Consider the following 21929-nt stretch of genomic DNA (forward strand, 5'->3'; position numbering starts at 1 on the left):
ATCCAGCCAAGTACTCCGGGTATGAGGTTACGGACGTATGAAGCTAAAAAAAGGGCTGGAGACCCAGTGGAATCAGGACCCAACCTAAATTTCATTCCATAAATTTCACTCAAAACCATTTTCCCAGTGGGTCTCATTCAACTCCCAGCACTTCTCCCGCCATGTGGCGCTGTCACTCACAAGTTAGCTGTCCCTGAACTAACTGGTGCCTGTATATTGCAAGCTCTATGTGTTCATTCTTCAGTCTGGTGTCCCTCTGTCCGTATGTCTGACAGACTTGAGAGAGAGAGATGCCTCTGTGTCTTACTGCCTCAGACTGCCACACAAAGGGAGAGAGAAGAAAAGCCATAGTGTGCCCTGACCCCTCCCTCACTATGGGTTGTCATGTATCCTACATGGCTACTCTCACAAGGTGTGCCATCAGAGGGCACAGCAGTGGGAGATTTGTAGATTACCTGTACAGTTGTGCCTGGCCTAGTATAAAAGGCAGGCCACCAGGTGTGATCCTCTCTCTGGAGTTAACAAATAAAGGACTACGGTCACTACAGTTCAAGTACAACACATCGCCTCGTGGAGTAATTATTAGAACATCCAAAGACACAACAATTGGCAACGAGATTACGAACGTTCATGCGAAAATGGCTACCCTTGGTACGTTGCAGCAGTTCGCCGATGGTGATGATTGGGACGCCTTTGTGGAGAGGCTCGACCATTTCTTCACAGCAAATGACCTGGCAGGAGACAACCCGGCCACACTGGCTGATAAGCGCAGAGCTATCTTGCTAACCAGTTGTGGGCCTTATCAGGGACTTGCTGGCACCAACGAAGACAACGACCAAGACGTACGAGGAGCTTGTAACTCTGATCCATGAGCAACTCAAGCCCAAGGAGAGCATCCTCACAGCCAGACACCGGTTCTACACCCACTGACGGCCCGAAGGCCAGGAAATCGCGAAATACACCGCAGACCTCAGGAGGCTGGCAGCACCGTGTGAGTTCGACAACCACCTCAACAAAGCGCTGCGGGACATTTTTGTCATTGGAATCGGCCATGAGGGCCTTCTTCATAAGCTACTGTCGGTGGATACCACAGTCACACTGCAGAAGGCCATCTCCGTGAGCCAGGCATTCATGACCTCGACCAGCAGATGACTCACCCTCAGGACTCAAACCCGGCAGGTACTGTGCACGGAATGGCATCGTTTAGATGCTGGACTGTAGAACGTGAATCCTCTCAGGGGAAGAGAGAACAGACCTCCGAGTCCCGTCACTCAGAGTCGGCCGAGGGGGGCTAATCGAGTAGCTCCATGCTGGCATTGTGGAGGGAATCACAGGGCTCACCAGTGCCGCTTTAAAGACTATGTGTGCAAGGGTTGCAGCACAAAGGGCCACCTCCAGCGAATGTGTAAGAGAAATATGACTCACTGTGTTGATGAAGAGTCTGCAGATGGCTATGAATCCAGCTCGGATTATGAAACAATAGACAGAGGTAGCTCAGCCACACGATGAGGTATATAGCATGTTTACCTGCACCACCGAGTGTTCCCCGTTGAGGATGGAAGTCAAGGTAGATGGCATTCCAGTCTTCATGGAAGTGGACACGGAGGAGAGCCAGTTACTAATGAATCAAAAAGCCTTTGAGAGGCTATGGGATAATCAAGCTGAATGACCCAAGTTGGTCCCGGTTCAGACAAAGCTGCGCACCTACACGGATGAACTTATCCCAGTTGTTGGTAGTGCGAATGTAAAGCTACTACATGATGGCGCGGTGCACAAGTTACCTCTGTGGATTGTTGCAGGTGATGGACCAACGCTACTTGGCAGAAGGTGGATGGAGAAGATCCATTGGAAGTGGGAGGCACAGCAAGCCCTCACTTGAGGGTGGACCCGGCACCAGGGAGCAGACCAGCTCAGCACCCGAGGCACAGACCGCTCAGCATGACTGCGCGGAGATGATCCAGCTGAGACGACCAAAACGCACTTTCCAGGTCCAGTGGCAGGACTCCAGAGAAGAAAATCGGATCCAAAGGTGACTTCTCAGCTTTGGTGGTAGAGCCCGGGGAAAAGAAGATCACCGCAATCGGCATCATGGATGGAGGAAAGATGGCGCCCAAACCACAAGGTGAGTCGCTGAAGAAAAAGATGACCACGGCCAGACCATGAGTTGCAGCGCTGAAGGAACAACACGTGGCACCAAACGGAGAAGAGGATTGGGGTAAAGAAAGCAAGGCCTGCAACCTACTACAATTAAAGGGACAGTTCCACACACTCAAGCAATGTAATAACAACTGTAAGTTAGAGACAAAATGTGTAACTGACGATCAGAGTTGTGTACATGCAATAAGCAAGGAAAATTCGCGCGATCATGAAAATGTGTAATTGATGATCAGAATTGTGTACATTGGTGCCTGAGAGGTGGAGCGATCAGGGGTGGAGTATCGATACTGGTGCTGTTACCCTGCTGAGATCGCTTGCTCTGAAGCTCGTGTGTATTGGCTGCTTGTGGCCACACTCCATGGTGCATAATTCTGGTCCCCGGGATGCACTGGTCCCCGGGACACAGGCTACAGCATTGGGTAGCTCGCTAGACCGGTGTGCTCCCGATTGGTGTCTGCCCGCTGCATTGGCTGTGAGGAAAAGTCGCGCGATCACGATCGGAGCTACAGAATATCCACAATAAGGAATGAAAAGTTGTGCGATGTAGGATTTCAACTGCAAAGTCAATGCAGCGGGCGGACACCAATCGGGAGCACACAGATCCAGCGAGCTACCCAATGCTGTAGCCTGCGTCCCGGGGATCAGTGCGTCCTGGGGACCAGAATTATGCACCATGGAGTGTGGCCACAAGCAGCCAATACACACGAGCTGCAGAGCAAGCGATCTTAGCAGGGTAACGGCACCGGTATCGAAACCCTGTCCCTGATCGGCTCCACCTCTCAGGCACCCAATGGCACCAACCGCCAAGAGCCTGAAAGAGCAAACTGTGCTAAGGCGCAGCCCCCAGATCCCATCTCCATCAAGGCCATACCCGGAAACGAAGGGCCACCCGCCATAGTTCCCCCAAAGGGGACCGGGACCAGACAGGATACCAAACCAAACAACGCCCAGGCTATAAGTTAGCAGTTCCCTGTGCACTACTAGACAACAGCTCCTGAGGGAGCAGCAGTGACTCAGGGCGCAAAGAAAGGACAGGGAGGTCACAGGCATCTGTGAACCTGCCCGACGCTAGGAACCACAGCAACAGCCCCAAGAGCAGGCAACTTGAGCTAACTGCGTTCCCACTGCCAGCACTGGGCACCGCGCTGCCACCAGACTGCAGGGACACCATCCAGCAATTCTGGAACTAGTTTGTCCTTACGCACCGGTCACTGCATCAATAATGTACATCACCAGTCGAACGTACTTGTCTCACAACAGAACTACAAATGTAATGCAAACTTGTTTTTCTGAACTTGAATGTACATGAATGCAATGAGCCTCCGGCATAATCTATATGTGGGGGGTGGGGAGAATGGAGTGTTCAGGAACACACACAAACAGCAACCACCAGCACTCTACTGCACCAACCACTCACCCAAGATTGAAACGACCTTGCAAGGGTCAACCAGATAGAGCCCAAATAGAACTAAGCCCAGAGCACAATCAATGCAGAGGCGATTTGCATTAAAGGCTTAGGGGAGAGTGATGTCATGTATCATACATGGCTCCTATTGGTACTATCACAAGGTGTGCCACCAGAGGCACAGCAGTGGGAGACTTGTAGGTTACCTATACAGGTGTGCCTGGCCTAGTATAAAAGGCAGGCCACCAGGTGTGATCCTCACTCTGGAGTTAACAAATAAAGGACGATGGTCAAGTACAACACATTGCCTCATGGAGTCATTATTAGAGTATGCAAGAACACAACATGGGTGTTACTCATTGGTTTGCTGAAGCACCAGACGGAGTTACGATCTTAAATGAAAAAGTGAAGCTCTTAGGACCTGTGTATTGTCTGTTCAGCTCGGCCCCTTGTTGGGCACACAGAATGTAAATTGTTCCAGCATCAGAGTGCCAACAGCTATGGTATGGAAAGCAACTTCCCATTATCCGTAATTAACATTCTAAGGCCCCGAACTTGGCGAAAGCTAAGTTCCGCCCAAGTGCCGCCCAAGTGGCACTCCACCAAACAGCGCGAGAGTGAGAGCCCAAACACCGACTCACCTGAAGACAAAAAGTAGAAAGAACCAAAATCAAAGTTTGATGTCACAGGAAAGAAAGGAAGTGATTTGTTGGTCGTTTTTCTCTCTTTTCTGGGGCATTGGTTTGAATTAAGAGCTGGGATTAAAAACAAAACATGAAAACTTAATTAACAAAATACATTAAAGATGTCAGGACAGGCGGTGTGTTTCTGCTGTTGCATGTGGGAGCTAGTTGACTCCATTGAAGTCCACGGCGACCACATCTGCAGCAAGTGTCTGCAGCTCGAGGAACATCGGCTCCGCGTTGATGAGCTGGTGTCCGAGCTGCGGGCACCACGACATATAAGGGAGTGGGAGAGTTACCTGGATGCTGTGTTCCAGGAGGCAGTCACATGCCTTAGATTAATTAATTCAAATTTGGTCCATGCTCAGGGACAGGAGGGTGTGACTACAAGCGAGGCAGGTAAGGGGACCCAGGATGTAGTGATGGAGGAACCTCAGCCCTTGCTCTTGTCCAACAGATTCGAGGCTCTTACTCCCTGTGTGGACGAGAGCAGGGACTGCTGGGAGGATGAGCAAACTGACCACAGCACTATGGTACAGGGGGCCATTCAAGTGGGGGGAGTAAAAAGAAACGTTGTAGTGGTAGGAGACAGTATTGTTAGATGGATAGATGCTGTTCTCTGCAGCTGAGAGCGTGAGTCCCGAAGGCTGTGTTGCTGACCCGGTGCCAGGGTTAAGGAAATCTCCTCTGGGCTGGATAGGAACTTGGAGTGGGAGGGAGAAGATCCAATTGCCATGGGTAACGTGGGTACCAATGACAGATAGGTTAAAGAAAGAGTTCTGCTGTGGGAGTATGAGCAGCTAGGGGCCAAATTAAAAAGCAGAACCACAAAGGTAATAATCTCTAGATTACTACCTGAGCCATGAGCAAATTTGCATAGGGTAAATAAGATCAGAGAGTTAAACACGTGGCTCAAAGACTGGTGTGGAAAAAATGGGTTGTGGTTTTTGGGGTACTCGCACCAGTACTGAGGTAAGAGGGAGCTGTTCTGTTGGGATGGGCTCCACTTAGACCGTGCTGGGACTCGGGTCCTGACAAATCAAATAACTAGGGCTGTAGAGAGGGCTTTAAACTAATTCGTGGGGGGGGAGGATTCAGATGGGCGAAAGTGTAAAAAGTCAAAGAATAAGAAGAAGGTAATGGAGTAGGGCAGCACTGGGGGAAATGAAACCAGAGCATGCCAGGAAGGGACAGAATATATAAACATAACGGCGAATCAGAAAGTGGGGGTCAAAGCAGGGGAAAATGGTAAAAAAACAAATTTAAAAGCTCTTTATCTGAATGCACGTCACATTCGTAACAAAATAGATGAATTAACGGCAGTAATAGATACAAATGGGTATGATCTGTTGGTCATTACAGAGACGTGGTTGGAAGGTGATCTGGACTGGGATCTAAATATTCAGGGGTATTTGACAATTCGGAAGGACAGACAGAAAGGAAAAGGAGGTGGGGTAGCACTGTTAATAAAGGATGAGATCAGTGCATTAGCGAGAAATTATATTGGCTCAGAAGATCAAGATGTTGAATCGGTTTGGGTGGAGATAAGGAATAATGAGGGGGAAACGTCGTTCGTGAGTGTAGTCTATAGGCCCCCTAGCAGTAGCTACACCGTTGGACGGAGTATAAATCAAGAAATAATGGAGGCTTGTAAAAAATGAATGGCAATAATCATGGACGATTTCAACCTTCATATTGATTGGACAAAGCAAATTGTCCAGGGTAGCCTTGATGAAGAGTTCATAGAGTGAATCTGGCAGAGTTTCCTTCAACAGTACGTTGCGGAACCAACCAGGAAGCAGGCTATCCTAGATCTGGTATTGTGTAATGAGGCAGGATTAATAAATGATCTTGTAGTAAAGGATCCTTTAGGACCTGCCCGCTTCCCTCCGCACAGGATGTCCAAAGATCAGGAGCGTGGGACTGAAGCACAACCAGAATTTGAGGAGCAGCCCCTTCAAATATTGGAACAGGGACTCGCAGATTCAACATAAATATGGAACACGTTCTCTTCCAGACCGCAGAAATTACAGGCGGCCTGGGATTCCATGAACCAACTTAAAAAACGATTGCACAGGACTGCCCCTTGCAACACCCTTCAGGCCAAGTCCCCAATAGCAACAGCTCTACAAACCTGTGAGCATACTCAAGGTTATGCTCATTACACTATCTTTAAATAAAAGGTTTATCATTTAACAATACTTTTCATTGCCAGTTCTTGGTGACTGTTGCTCATTGCAATACAATACCATTTAGTTAATGATTTTATTGGTACCATTACCTGCCACATCAGCAAGTCAAACTCCTGTGACTCCCTCAAGATAGATGGTGTAATCCAGGACAGCAGGAAACTGACTCAGTCATTACCAGATAAGGGAAGTGTTTCATCTTATTGGCATCTACTTGCAAAATGTTGGCTCCCCTTGGGAACATGGGAATGTAGAGGAACATCCTTCTCATCCTTGTTTACAAATACCTCCATGGCCTTGCTCCTCCCTATCTCTGTAATCTCCTTCAGCCTCACAACCCCCCGAGAAATCTGCGCTCCTCAAATTCTACCCACTTGAGCATCTCTGATTATAACTGCTCAACCATTGGTGGCCGTGCCTTCAGCTGCCTGGGCCCTATGCTCTGGAACTCATTCCTGTAATGAATGCACATGTGAGTATGCTCACAGGTTTAGAGCTGGTGACAACAAAATAGTTGTAGAGCTGGTGAGTTGGGAGTGGCTTAGCCAGTCACGTAATGTTCACAAGACTCAATAAAACCCCAGCCAGTTGGGTTCAGGGGATCCACGATGAGGCGGGTGGTTGTGAGCCTGGTGGATGAACTGATAATGTGTAGTGTGGTTGTTAAACCTCTGCTAATAAACCAACTAGTTCTTAATAGCAGTGTGTTGCTATGAATTCTTAAGCAAAGAACCCATGAAGCAAATACATTACAACTCCCTAAACCTCTCCGCATCTCTACTTCTCTTTCCTCTTTTAAGACGCACCTTAAAACGTACCTTTTTGACAAAGCTTTTGGTCATCTGCCGTAATTTCTTCTTCTGTGGCTCAGTGTCAAATTTATTTGTTTTGTCTTATAACACTCCTGTGAAGCGCCTTGGGATGTTTTGCTATGTTAAAGGTGCTATATAAATACAAGTTGTTGTTGTTGAGCAGAGAAGCAGTTGTGATGGATCTGATCACTCCCATCTTGTTAATTGGAAAGTGGCTTGGATCAAAAATGATTGACAAACCTGGGCGAAGGGTCACGCCCACAGTGTAGGACAGCAGCCAGCTTGGAGAGAGGAGGAGAGAAGCTCAAGGAGCAGCAGTTAGGTGATACCAAGCTTGGCTTTTAAAAGTTTCTGGCCAACAAATTAATGGGCTCTGCGCCCGTTTTACAGGCGTAAAATGGGTGCCTAAGTGTCCACTATGGCAGACAAATTCCACGCCATAATGCGCTGCCCACCATATTGGTAAAGGCTGATATATAGACATCCAGGATTAGCCCCTGAAATGGCCGTTAGGCCCTTGGTGTATGCAAATAGGGGGCTTAATACCTGTTGATACCACCCTTGCCTGAGTCAGAAGGTTGTGGATTTAATTCCCACTCCAGAGACTTGCGCGCATAAAATCTAGGCTGACTCTCCCAGTTCACTGCTGAGGGAGCGCTGCACTGTCGAAGGTGCCGTCTTTCGGATAAGATATTAAACCGAGACCCCATCTGCTCTCTCATGTGGACCTAACAGATCCCATTGCACTATTTTGAGCAAGAGCAGCAGAGTTATCCTGGATGTCCTGCGTTAATATTTAACCCTCAATCAACATCACTAAAACAGATTATCTGGTCATTATCACACTGCCGTTTGCAGGAGCTTGCTGTGTGCAAGTTGGCTGCTGTATTTCCTACAGTGACTACACTTCAAAAAAGTACTTCATTAGCTGCAATGCAATGTCTGGTGGACGTGTAAGACACTATATAAATTCAAGTCTTTCGTTGGGGAGGATATTCCAGAGCATGGGCCCAGAAAATACTTTAATTTTTACACCAATGATGAACAAGCAAACAGGAACTAGGTGCATTATATAGGGGACTACTACAAAATGTACCACACCGCCTTTAACAAGTATTGTAGCAGACTGAGGATACCAACCAGCTTGACAATGTAACGTCTATTTCCCCAATGTACTGTGACCAGAATGCCACCATTTTCACTCCCCAGTGTGTGCTGAGCTAGCTGAAGGCTTGAGCATTACAACTGGCTTCAACGTTTCTGGGCTAGAGAAGGAGGAAAACACAGCCAGGGTTTCCACGAATGGCCGTAGTCCAGTAACCCATTGTAATGTATTTGCTTCATGGGTTCTTTGCTTAAGAATTCATAGCAACACATTGCTATTAATAACCAGTTGGCTTATTAACAAACGTTTAACAAGCACAGTTACCAGTTCATCCACTAGGCTCACAATTACATACCTCATCATGGATGACCGCGACCCAACTGACTGGGGTTTTATTGAGTCTTGTAAACATTCCATGACTGGCTAAGCCACTCACAATGCAACAGCTCTACAAACCTGTGCGCATACTCACAGGTGCATACATTACACCCATAGTAGTCTCCAGATAACATGTCAGCCATTTAAGACTGAGATGGAATTTCTTCACACAGGGAGTTGTGAATCTACCCCAGAGAGCTGTGCATGCTCAGTCGTTGAGTATAATCAAGGCTGAGGTTGATACATTTTGGGCACTAAGGGAATCAAGGGATCGTGCAGGAATGTGGAGTCAAGGTGGAAGATCAGCCATGATCCTATTGAATGGCGGAGCAGGCTTGAGGGGCCGTATGGCCTACTTCTGCTCCTAATTTTTATGTTCTAACCCCTATTGGAAGGTTTCACATGTGAACGTGAAAGACAGACATGATTCGGCTCTGGAACGTAGGAACAGGAGTAGGCCATTCAGCCCCTCATGCCTGTTCAGGAGTAATAACTCTCAGCAGTTGATTAACCTGCCCACACACAGATGTATGGACACTTGAATGAGCTACTGTTGAGATATTGATGTTAATGGACCCATTTCCCAGTGTGAGTCAACGCCTTCAGGAGGGATGGGGGAGAAATGTTTTCTTCCCCCCAAAATCCTAACAGCAAGAATGAAATTAATTTTACATTAATGCCACCTACCTGGGACTACCGTGTGCACTGACTCTCGGCTGATCTATACCTCAACTCCATTTACCTACCATAGCTCCATAATCCTTGATGCCCTTACCTAACAAAAGTGCAGCGATCTCAGTCTTGAAAGCTCCAATTGTCCCAGGCCGCCGCAAAACTGGACCCAGGGATGCCTGCAGGGCTCTGGAGGCTGATCACTCGCCCAAAACACCTCACCGCCGACATTGTCGCCGCTCGGAGCAAAAAAAGGAGCGCAGAATACCCGAAAATCCAGCCCCTTTGTGTGATTTCACTTCTGAATCACCTGGCACTCATTTTAAGATTATGTCTCCTTGCTCTTGATTCCCCCACCAGAAGAATTTGTTTCTCCATATCTACCCGATTGAATTATAGAATCATAGAACAGTACAGCACAGAAAGAGGCCGTTCGGCTCATCGAGTCTGCACCGGCCCTTTCGAAGAGCAATCCAGTCAGTCCCACTCCCGCTCTTTCCCATATCTCTGCAATTTTTTCTCCTTTGAGTATTTATTCAATTCCCTTATGAAGGCTACTGTTCAATCTGTTTCCACCGCCCTCTCAGGCCGTGCATTCCAAATCCTAACCACTCGCTGCGTAAAGAGGTTTTTCTTCTCTGGTTTCGCCTCTGGTTCTTTTGCCAATCACCTTAAATCTGTGTCCACTGGTTATTGACCCTTCAGCCATTGGGAACAGTTTCTCTTTATTTACTCTTATCTAAACCCATTTTAAACAGTCAAATCTTCTCTTAGCCTTCTCTGATCCAAAGAGAACAACCCCAGCGTCTCCAGTCTATCCGTGTAACTGTAATCCCCATCTCTGGAACCCTTCTCGTACATCTCTACTGTACCCTCTTCAAAGCCTTCACGCTCTTCCTGAGGAGTGGTGCCCAGAATTGGACACAATACTCCAGCTGGAACCGAATCCCTTTAACATTTTAAACACCTCGATCAAATTGCCCTTCAACCCTCGATGCCTTTGCCTAAATCAATCCTCCCCACACTGCACTTTCATTCCTATAAAATATTACGGCATAGATTTTATGAAGTGTTGTGCCTGGCATAATTATCCTGAGTGTGCCATAAAATCTACTCCCATATTTTTCAGACAAGCGGGAGATTAACTTTTTGTCCTTCAATGCAGTTTTGTTTTGCAAGCAAAAGAAAATGTCAAACTTGCTGCACCTCTGTTTTAACTTGTCCTTAACTTTTCAACCTTGGCAGTGCCCTGTAAAAGTGCCTTGGCCTTTCACCTTAGAATCATCGTCGAATTATTAAAATATTCCAACACAAAAGGAGGCCATTCAGCTCATTGTGTCAGTGCTGATCGAAAATGAGCTATCTAGCCTAATCCCACCTTTCAGCACTAGGTCGATAACCATGTAGGTCACGGCTCTTTAAGTGCATATCTTTAAGTACTTTTTAGCTGCAATGAAGGTTTCTACCTAGACCACTCTTTCAGGCAGTGAGTTCCAGACTCCCAACCCCTCTGGGCGACATTTTTTTCCTCGTCTCCCTCTAATTCTTCTACCACTTACTTTAAATCTATGCCACCTGGTTATTGACCCCTCTGTGAATGGAAATACATTCTTCCTAACCACTCTATCTAGGTCCATCATAATATTATACACCACAATTAGGTCTCCCCTCAGCCTCTTTTGTTCCAAAGAAAACAACCCCAGCCTATCCGATCTTTCCTCGTTGCTAAAATTCTCCAGTCCAGGGAACATCCTCCTACCGTGTCAGTGCAATCGCATCTTTCCTGTAATGTGGTGACCAGAACTCTATGCAGTACTCAAGCTGTGACCTAACTAATGCTGTGTACAGTTCAAGCATAACTTCCCTGCTGTTGTATTCCATGCCTCGGCTAATAAAGGAAAGCATTCCGAATGCCTTGTTAGCTACCTTATCGACCTGCCCTGCTACCTTTAAGGATCTGTGGACATACACTCCGCGGTCCCTCTGTTACTCCACACCTCTCATAATTACAAAGACAAAATGCCATCCTCCCCGAAATTTGCACTGTATTCTACTCACTGCCATCTTTCCGACTCTTTTGGGGACTCGAGTAGGTGAGAAGTGCAGGGGAACTCCAGGGAAGAGATGGAACGTAACAAAGGGGAGAGCATATATACCAGCTGAAGGAAGTTATTGTTGTTAATCATTGATCAGGATTTGTAACTGTCATGTATTTAACCCTTGGCAACCTGTATCACACCACCAGCAGAGGGCCTACCTATTGGAGTCCCAAGGAATCCCAGCATCCCTTGGGAGCACTGTATAGAAGCAGGACACCCACGCGGTACCTGCACTCTGGAGTCTTATTAAAGGAGTTAAGGTCACACTTACTCATTGCTCACAGTACTCAGTTTCATCCTTTATTATGAGCGTATCAATTGGCGACGAAATAACGAATAACCGTGCGAAAATGCAAAGAACAGTTGGTATCCTGGAGAAGTTCTCAGAAGGGGACGATTGAGAGGCCTTCGTGGAGAGACTCGACCAATACTTCGTGGGCAACGAGCTGGAAGGGGACGAAAACGCTTCCAAACGAAGGGTGATCCTCCTAACTGTCTGTGGGGCAACAACCTACAGCCTCATGAAGAATCTTCTAGCTCCGGTAAAACCAACAACTAAATCCTATGAAGAATTGTGTACGCTGGTCCGGGAGCACTTAAATCCTAAAGAAAGTGCTTTGATGGCGAGGTATTGGTTCTACACGTGTCAATGGTCGGAGGGCCAGGAAGTGGCGAGCTACATCGCCGAACTAATGCGCCTCGCAGGACATTGCGAATTTGATGGATTCCTAGAACAAATGCTGAGAGACGTTTTTGTGCTTGGCATTGGCCATGAGGTAATCCTTCTCAAACTATTGACTGTTGAAACTCCGAATCTGAGCAAAGCCATAACGATAGCCCAGGCAGTTATGTCCACCAGCGATAACACCGAACAAATTTCGCAGCATAAGGAGGTTTCGGCCAGTACTGTGCACAAAGTAATGTTGTTTCCGAGCAGGGATATACATGGCAGAACGTACACGCCGGCTGCTGCACGAGCTCAGATGACCCAGAGTCTGCCATCAATCGTTAATGCGAGGCAGTTAACACCCTGTTGGCATTGTGGAGGTGATCATCGGGCCCATCAATGCCGCTTCAAGCACTATGCGTACAATGGCTGCAGAACAATGGGACACCTCCAGCAAATCTGCAGGCGAGCTGCAAACCACCACGTTGCAGAGGAAGATCGATCCACTGTGGATCAGGCTGAATTGGAGACTCGAACCGAGGAGGCAGAAATAAACGGGGTACATACCTTCACCACGAAATGTCCACCAATAATGTTAAAAGTTGAACTGAATGGTATTCTGGTATCCATGGACCTGGACACAGGTGCGAGCCAGTCCATAATGAGCAAAAAGGCCTTCAACAGGCTGTGGTGCAACAAGGCACACAGGCCCAAGCTGAGTACCATTCACACCAAACTAAGAACTTACACCAAGGAACTGATCCCTGTAATTGGCAGTGCAGAAGTCAAAGTCTCCTATGATGGAGCAGTGCACGAACTCCCCCTGTGGATTGTGCCAAGGGGTGTTTGGCACAAGCTGGCTGGGAAAAGTCCGCTGGAACTGGGACGACATCCGAGCGCTTTTGTCCGCCGCCGACGCCTCATGTGCCCAGGTTCTGAGCAGATTTCCATCGTTGTTCGAGCCAGGCATTGGAAGCTTCTCAGGGGCGAAAGTGCAGATCCATTTGGTTCCCGGTACGCGACCCATCCACCACAAGGCACGGGCGATACCGTATATGATGCAAAAGAAAGTAAAAATTGAGCTGGACAGGCTGCAGCGAGAATGCATCATCGCGCTGGTGGAATTCAATGAGTGGGCTAGTCCGACTGTCCCGGTACTTAAAGGTGATGGCACAGTCAGAATTTGTGGGGACTATAAAGTAACAATTAACTGTTTTTCGCTGCAGGACCACTACCCATTACCCAAGGCAGACGACCTATTTACGACCCTGGCTGGAGGAAAGATGTTCATCAAGTTGGACCTGACCTCAGCCTACATGACGCAGGAGTTGGAGGAATCTTCGAAAGACCTCACCTGCATCAACACGCACAAAGTTCTGTTCATCTATAACAGATGCCCGTTCGGGATTCGGTCGTCCGCGGCAATCTTCCAACGGAACACGGAGAGCCTGCTAAAGTCGGTCCCTCGCATCGTGGTTTTTCAGGACGACATAATGGTTACAGGTCAGGACACCATTGAGCACTTGAAGAATCTGGAAGAGGTTCTTAGTCGGTTGGATCGCGTGGGACTCAGGTTGAAACGCTTGAAGTGTGTTTTCCTGGCGCCGGAGGTCAAGTTCTTGGGAAGAAGAATCGCAGCAGACGGCATCAGACCCACCGACGCCAAGACGGAGGCCATCAAGAATGTGCCGAGGCCACAGAACGTGACGGAGCTGCGGTCGTCCCTGGGACTCCTCAACTATTTTGGTCATTTTATACACGGGTTAAGCACCTTGCTAGAACCCCTACATGTGCTACTGCGCAAGGGAGCTGACTGGGTGTGGGGGAATTCACAAGAGGCTGCCTTTGAGAAAGCCAAAAATCTGTTGTGTCCTGTATGACCCATGTAAACTACTAGTGCTAGCTCGCGATGCGTCGACATACGGGGTCGGGTATGTGTTACAACAGGCTAACGAATCGAGGATTTTGCAAACGGTTGCTTATGCGCCCAGGAATCTGTCCGAAAGGGCCTACAGTATGATTGAAAAGGAGGCTCTGGCATGCGTTTACGGGGTAAAAAAAATGCACCAGTACTTGTTTGGTCTCAAGTTTGAGCTTGAAACTGATCACAAGCCGCTCATATTGCTATTCTCTGAGAGCAAAGGGATTAACACCAATGCCTCTGCCCACATCCAAAGATGGGCGCTCACGCTGTCAGCATACAACTATGTAATCCGCCACAGACCGGGCACAGAGAACTGTGCTGATGCTCTCAGTCAGCTACCATTGCCCACCACCGGGGTGAAAATGGCACAGCCTGCAGACTTGCTCAAGGTAATGGATGCATTCGAAAACGAAAAGTCACCCATTACGGCCTGCCAGATCCTTTACTGTCCTTGGTAAAAAAAACTGTGTCCTCCATGGGAGCTGCTCCAGCGTCCCAGCGGACAAAATGTCCTTGCAGGCGGACTGTCTGTTGTGGGGTAATCGCGTGGTCTTGCCCAAGAAAGGCAGAGAAATGTTCATTCGTGACCTACACAGCACCCACCCAGGCACTGTAATGATAGCCAGATCCCATGTGTGGTGGCCCGGCATCGACTCAGATTTAGAGTCATGCGTGCGCCAGTGCAACACTTGCTCTCAACTGAGCAATGCACCCAGAGAGGGACCGCTAAGTTTGTGGTCGTGGCCCTCCAAACTGTGGTCGAGGATCCACGTTGACTATGCGGCCCATTTCTAGGCAAAATGTTCTTGGTTGTCGTGGATGCATATTCAAAATGGATTGAATGTGTAATAATGTCTGTAAACACGTCCACGGCCACCATTGAAAGCCTAAGAGCCATGTTTACCACACACGGCCTGCCTGATGTCCTAGTCAGCGACAATGGGTCGTGTTTCACCAGTGCTGAATTCAAAGAATTCATGACCCGCAATGGAATCAAGCACGTCACATCTGCCCCGTTAAAGCGCGCATCCAACGGCCAGGCAGAACGGGCAGTTCAGACCATCAAGTAAAGCTTGAAACGCGTGTCGGAAAGCTCCCTGCAGCCGGCTGTCCCGAGTGCTGCTCAGCTACTGCACCAGACCCCACTCACTCACCGGGATTCCCCCAGCCGAGCTGCTCATGAAAAGGGCGCTCAAAACAAGGCTCTCTCTTATCCACCTGATCTCCATGATCACATGGAGGACAGGCAGCATCAACGAAGTATGTACCATGACCGCGCAAATTTGTCACGCGATATTGAGGTCAATGATCCTGTGTTTGTACTCAATTATGGACATGGTCCCACATGACTTGCTGGCACGATCATAGCCGAAGAAGGGAGTAGGGTGTTTCAGGTCAAATTGGCCAATGGACTAACGTGCAGAAAACATTTGGACCAAATCAAATTGCGGTTCACCAACAGCTACGAACAATTCGAAGAAGACACCACCAACTTTGACCCTCCAACACACACACAAGTGGCAACCGACATCATGGTTGACCACGAAGCCGAACTCACTATCCCCAGCAGCCTGGCAAGGCCGGCTGCCCAGCAGCCCAGCGAAGAACTAACCAACTCGCCCACATCCGCATTTGTACCGAGACTATCGACAAGGGAGCGAAAAGCCCCAGATCGTCTCACCTTGTAAATAAGTGTACTATTGACTTTATGAGGGAGTGATGTTATGTATTTAACCCTTGGCAACCTGTATCACACCACCACCAGAGGGCCTACCTGTTGGGGTCCCAAGGGAGCACTGTATATAAGCAGGTCACCCATGCGGTACCTGCAGTCTTATTAAAGGAGATAATGTCACACTTACTCATTGCACACAATACTCAGTTTCATCCTTTATTATGAGCTTATCAGTAACAGTTTTAAATCCACTTGCAAATGACAGGTCTAATAGGGCGTGCAGCGGGCATGCGCTCAGTCCATGCCGTAAGTGCGCCGTACGCCATATTGGTCAGTTTGCCTTGTCGTCGTCCAGGACGCCCACCTCAAACGGGCATTCGGTCCATTGCCCAAGCAAACCGGGAGCGCCCAACATCTGTTTCAGGCCACTTCGCCAAATTGGCCTGCGCCTGAGCGCGTCATGAACTGTGCGTGCCACGGTCAGTTTTCCCGGCGCACAGCAGCGAAACCAGCGATCCTTAAAGGAACTGCCATCCCTGAAAAAAAGAGGAAGACTTGGATTTATATATCATCTTTCTCGGCCTCAGGACCTCACAAAAGGCTTTACAGCCAATGAAGTACTTTCTGAAGTGCAGTCACTGTTGTAATGTAATAAATGCTGTAGCCAATTTGTGCAAAGCAAGCTCCCACAAGCAGCAACGTGATAATGACCAGATAATTTGTTTTGGTTATGTTGATTGAGGGATAAATAATAGTCAGAACACAAGGGATAACTCCCCTGCTCTTCTTCGAAATTGTGTTATGGGATCTTCTACATCCACCTGAGAGAGCAGACTGGGCCTCAGTTTCACGTCTCTTCCAAAAGACAGCACCTCTGACATTGCAACACAACTTCAGCACTGCATTGGTATGTCAGCCTAGATTTTTGTGGTGCAAGTCTCTGGAGTGGAAGTTGTACCCACAACCTTCTGACTGACAGGCAAGAGTGCTACCCACTGAGCCATGGCTGACACTCAATGGCACACTTTTATTCCTGCTTACTCTTAATGGGGAATAAATAGTGTAAAGGAGACAATGAGTGCTGAGATTTCAGAGCACTGTTATCGCTGAACATCACATCAACCCTTTCTTAACTAAGCTGCACCTAGCTCTGGAGTTCAGCATGAAACTAGCGAACCTTGGATCTTGAATGACTTCGGAAGAATTGATAGTCTGTTCCTCAATCGTTTTTATTATCTCAGTACAGGTAAAGATTAACCAAAGTTTGCAGAACTTGTTCCAGTTGGCTGTGGCTGGCAGCTGGTGTGAAAGTTCTTTCTGTTTGCACCAGTGAGGATAGGAGATATATGCATGTGACTTCTGACCAATGGCATCACCTATGTTGGTACAAGCCTGTGACTGCACATCATCATCATCATAGGCAGGCCCTCGGAATCGAGGAAGACTTGCTTCCTCTCTTAACATGAGTTCTTTGGTGGCTGTACAGTCCAATACGAGATCCACAGTCTCTGTAACAGATGGGACAGATAGTCGTTGAGGGAAGGGGTGGGTGGGACTGGTTTGCCGCACGCTCTTTCCGCTGCCTGTGCTTGATTTCTGCATGCTCTCAGCGACAAGACTCGAGGTGCTCAGCGCCCTCCCGGATGCACTTCCTCCACTTAGGGCGATCTTGGGCCAGGGACTCCCAGGTGTCAGTGGCGTTGTTGCATTTTATCAGGGAGGCTTTGAGGGTGTCCTTGTAACCTCTCTGCTGCCCATCTTTGGCTTGTTTGTTGTGAAGCAGTTCCGAGTAGAGCGCTTGCTTTGAGAGTCTCGTGTCTGGCATGCGAACTATGTGGCCTGCCCAGCGGAGCTGATCAAGTATGGTCAGTGCTTCAATGATGGGGATGTTGTCCCAGATGAGGACGCTAACGGTGCGTCTGTCCTCAAAGGGGATTTGTAGGATCTTGCGGAGACATCGTTGGTGGTATTTCTCCAGCGACTTGAGGTGTCTACTGTACATGGTCCATTGAGGCGTACGAAAGCATGGGCCTTACGCTAAACATCAGTCAGAGAAAAGGTCCTCCACTAGCCTGTCTTCGCCGCACAGCACTGCCTCCCAGTCATCAAGATCCACGGCACAACCCTGGTCAACGTGGACCACTTCCCTTATCTCGGGAACCTCCTATCAACAAGAGCAAGCATTGACGACGAGATCCAACGGTGCCTCCAGTGCGCCAGTGCAGTCTTCGGCTGCCTGAGGAAAAGAGTGTTCGAAGACCAGGCCTCAAACCTGCCACCATGGTCTACAGGGCTGTAGTAATACCCGCCATCCTGTGTGGCTCAGAGACATGGACCATGTGTCTGCACATACAAAGTTTATTATGATACACAACAAAGGGCGGACGCGAGCAAAAGCTCTGCATGCACAGAATTAGAAAAAGAGAGGGAAATGCACTTGCGTGGTGGGAAAGGGTATAATTTTTATTGAGCGCAATTTGCCCATCACCCCCTGTGCTCATTGACCTGCATTGGCTTCCGGTTAAGCAACGCCTCGATTTCAAATCCCTCCATGGCTTCGCCCGTCGCTATCTCTGTAATCTCCTCCAGCCCCATCACCACCACCCCCGGCCGAGATATCTGCGCTCCTCTAATTCTGTGCTCTTGAGAATCACTGATTATAATCGCTCAACCATCGTTGCCTGGGCCCCAAGCTCTGGACCCCACTGCCTAAACCTCTCTGCCTCTCTACCTCTCTTTCCTCCTGAAAGACGCTCCTTAAAACATACCTTGTTGACCAAATTTTTGGTCACCTGCGCTAATTTCTACTTATGCGGCTCAGTGTCAAATTGCTTTATCCCATAATACTCTTGTGAAGCGCCTTGGGACATTTCACTATGTTAAAGGCGCTATATGAATACAAGTCGCTGGTGTTATTGTGGCACGTTGTCTACATTACAACAGTGACGACAATCAAAAAGTGCTTCATTGGCTGTTAAAGCTTTGGGGTGCCCTGAGGTCATGAGAAGCTTTTTTTTTTCAGAGTGATTATTTGCACTCGTGTTTTGAACATCCCTCTGCGCCTGCCCGCCCTGGACTCCGCCCCTACGCCTATGCATTCGCACCACTGCCCCCTGAGGTGAGGATGGGGCAGGAATTGGGCTGGGGCGGTCAGGAACATCCTGGATGTGTCAGGAACTTGGGCTGGGTTATGGGGCAGGAACTTGGGCGGGGTGGAGGGAGCGCTATCCTGTCTGGAGTCGACAGTCAGAATGGCTCGAATTACACTTTGCAAAGTCACTGAGAACGTAAGCTGGGCAGTTCTAATTATACACTCCCGGGTGTGTCTTTTCCTCCAAGGAGACCAATCAGCAATCAGGTCATGTGATCACGGAGAGCCAATCAGAGCATTTTGCTAGTGCAAATAAGCGTGTCCTTTTCTTTAAAACAATTTTATGGGTGCTGAGCAATAGATGTACCTTTATCGATGCTCTGGCTGGCGTCAGGTAACTCAGCACACACCAGAGATTGAACCTAGGTTCTTTCTGATCTATGAGAGAGTGACTTTACCTCTGAATCATCTGAGTGGCTCATTCAGATGTGAGTCTTCCGCCTGTTTGACAATAGGGTAAATCTTGTTCCCTGTTGTCGTGTGTATCCTAACTCGCACCAAGTCCCGCTCATTGCCCCCTGTTCTTGGTGACTTACATTGGCTCCTGGTCAGGCAACACCTCGATTTTAAAATTCTCCACCTTGTGTTCAAATCCCTCCAGGGCCTCGCCCCCTCTCTATCGCTGTAGTCACCTCCAGCCCCACAACCCCCTGAGTTCTCCGTATTCCACTAATTTTGGCTTCTTGAACATCCCTGATTTTAATGGCTCAACCATTGGTGCTCATGCCTTCAGCTGCCTAGGTCCTAAGCTCTGGAATTCCCTCTCTTAACCTCTTCACCTCTCTACTTTTATCTCTTTTATTAAACTTTCGGCCAGCTGTTCTAATATCTCCTTATGTTTATATACAGGTGAGCAAGCACACATGCCACATGTGTGCAGCCCGATGACCTCCGACCTTGGTGCCCTCTGGTGTCTGGTGACCCCCCAAGCATTAATACATAACAACATCCCCTTTTAAAATCTTAATAACAGTCTTTTTACAAATTAAGATGGTCTGCGGCTTTCCTCTCACGAGTTGATCGTCTCAGTTCAACTTTGGCTCTGGGCAAGCATTCTGAGTCCGTTGAGACTGAGGGCTGAGTAGCCGATCTGATGGGAGTGGTCATGACCACATCAGAGACTGAAGGTTCAGAGTCAGTAATGTCAGCAGAGTCCTCTGATGCGTGAACAATGTTTGGTTGGTCATTGACTGCATCTTCCTCACTTGGTTCCAATTCATCCATGTGCCGCAGTTTAACCTGGTCAAAGTGTTTCCTGCATGTTTGCCCATTCTTGAGCATGACAATAAACACTCTGTTACCCTCCTTGGCTGTAACAGTGCCGGCGATCCACTTTGGACCTTGACCATAGTTCAGTATATAAACCGGATCATTGACCGAGATGTCACGGGACATGGCAACACGATCATGACACCATTGCTGACTTTGACGTCTGTTTTCAACACGATCATTCAGATCTGGATGAACAAGAGAAAGCTTGGTCTTGAGATTTCCCTTCATCAGTAGTTCAGCAGGAGCAACCCCAGTAAGCGTATGATGTCTTGACCTGTAACTGAGCAATATACATGACAACCTTCTCTGCAGTGAACCCTGAGTTACACATTTCATACTTTGCTTGATCGTTTGAACGGCATACTCTGCTTGACCTTTAAATGCAGGCTTGAATAGAACTGATCTCACATGTCTGATGCCATTGAGTTTCATGAACATCCGTGGCATTGTCTAAATCGACACTGTTGAGGCCCATGATTTCCCCCACAACGGCAACAGGGTGAAATCTGGTTCGAACCAGTTGCCGGGCTCTGAGCAATGGCAGCTCTGCCAGAAGACAACGCCATCTTGTTGACAGTACTTATATCTGCCTCAAATTATCATCAGTCGTCATGCATGCCTGGGCAGTCGCGATGGCCTTTTTCAAATCCAGTGTCTCTGCAGCCAATAGTTTCCTGAGGATCGCATCATGGTTGATGCCTATCATGACGACATCACGCAGCATGTCTTCCAGCATGTTCCCGAACTTACACGGCTCAGCAAGACGTCGCAGATCAACGACAAATCCCGACACGTCCTGGCCCATAGCACGAACATGCGTGTAGAAACGGTAGCATGATATGATGATCCCCGCTTTTGGCTTCAGATGGTTACCCACAAACGTACACAATTCCGCCGGACGTATAAGCGAGAGAAGATTCTTCATGAGGCCGTAAATTTTCGGACCACAAACGGTGAGGAGAACTGCCCTGAGCTTAACTACGTAGGCCTCTGCCTCCATGCCATTGGCCACAAAATACTGATCCTGGCAGTCCACAAAATCCGCCAAATCCTCGCCCTCCACGAATCTCTCCAGGATTCCAACGGTGCCCATTGTGCATGCGAAGGTTCTTAAATTACCTCGTCGTCAATTGTAATGACTCAAGAGTCTGGTTACTGTAAACTCACTCAGGTGCAACCTGATCCCTCTTTATTGCAGCCCAAGAGTGCCAGCTTGACAAAGACACACAGCTTACATACAGTGAGCAAGCACATATGCCACATGCGTACAGCCCGCTGACCTCCGACTGCAGCTCCCTCTGGTGTTTGGTGACCCCCAAGCATTAATACATAACAGAGGGAAGGGGATGTAGGCAGGCAGAGGTGCTAAGGTAGAGTGGGGGATACATTGAAGATGGTGATTTTAAATGCGATGCGCTAGAGGACAGAGAGCCAGTGTAGGTCAGCGCGAAGATGGATGATAGGTGAAAAGAACTTGATGTGAGACAGGATGAATTTTAGACAAGTGGATTTTGGGGAGGGTGGAGTTCAATGAGGAGAGTAATCGAGAAATTGAGTTCCAAGGTGATGGATGTGTTGGGAAGGGTTTTGACGGTGTTGTGAATGAACTAAAGGCTGAGGCAGGTGATGCTGCGGAGGTGGTGATGGATACAGAGGGCTTTGAAGCCGAACTCTTGATTGGACAGATACTGTGGGTGCGCACAGTCCGGTTCAGCCTGAGTAAGCAGCAAGGAGGTGGAT

The 21929-nt window shown here is 48.3% G+C and overlaps 2 protein-coding genes across 2 annotated transcripts in view; one reads left to right on the top strand and one right to left on the bottom strand.

Annotated features, from left to right (window-relative positions):
* The window catches only part of LOC139230010 (galectin-2-like), a 32962-nt gene extending 21476 nt beyond the window's left edge, over positions 1 to 11486 (bottom strand). The window contains exon 1 of the mRNA XM_070861725.1: positions 11460 to 11486. Coding sequence (XP_070717826.1) covers positions 11460 to 11465 — 6 coding nt within the window. The 5' untranslated portion in view covers positions 11466 to 11486. The remainder of the gene's footprint in view (positions 1 to 11459) is intronic.
* Positions 1 to 21929, top strand: part of LOC139230008 (cdc42 effector protein 1-like) — a 109376-nt gene that overhangs the window by 81113 nt on the left and 6334 nt on the right. The window lies entirely within an intron of this gene.

Source organism: Pristiophorus japonicus, chromosome 19 (assembly GCF_044704955.1).
Source record: "Pristiophorus japonicus isolate sPriJap1 chromosome 19, sPriJap1.hap1, whole genome shotgun sequence".
NCBI lineage: Eukaryota > Metazoa > Chordata > Chondrichthyes > Pristiophoridae > Pristiophorus > Pristiophorus japonicus.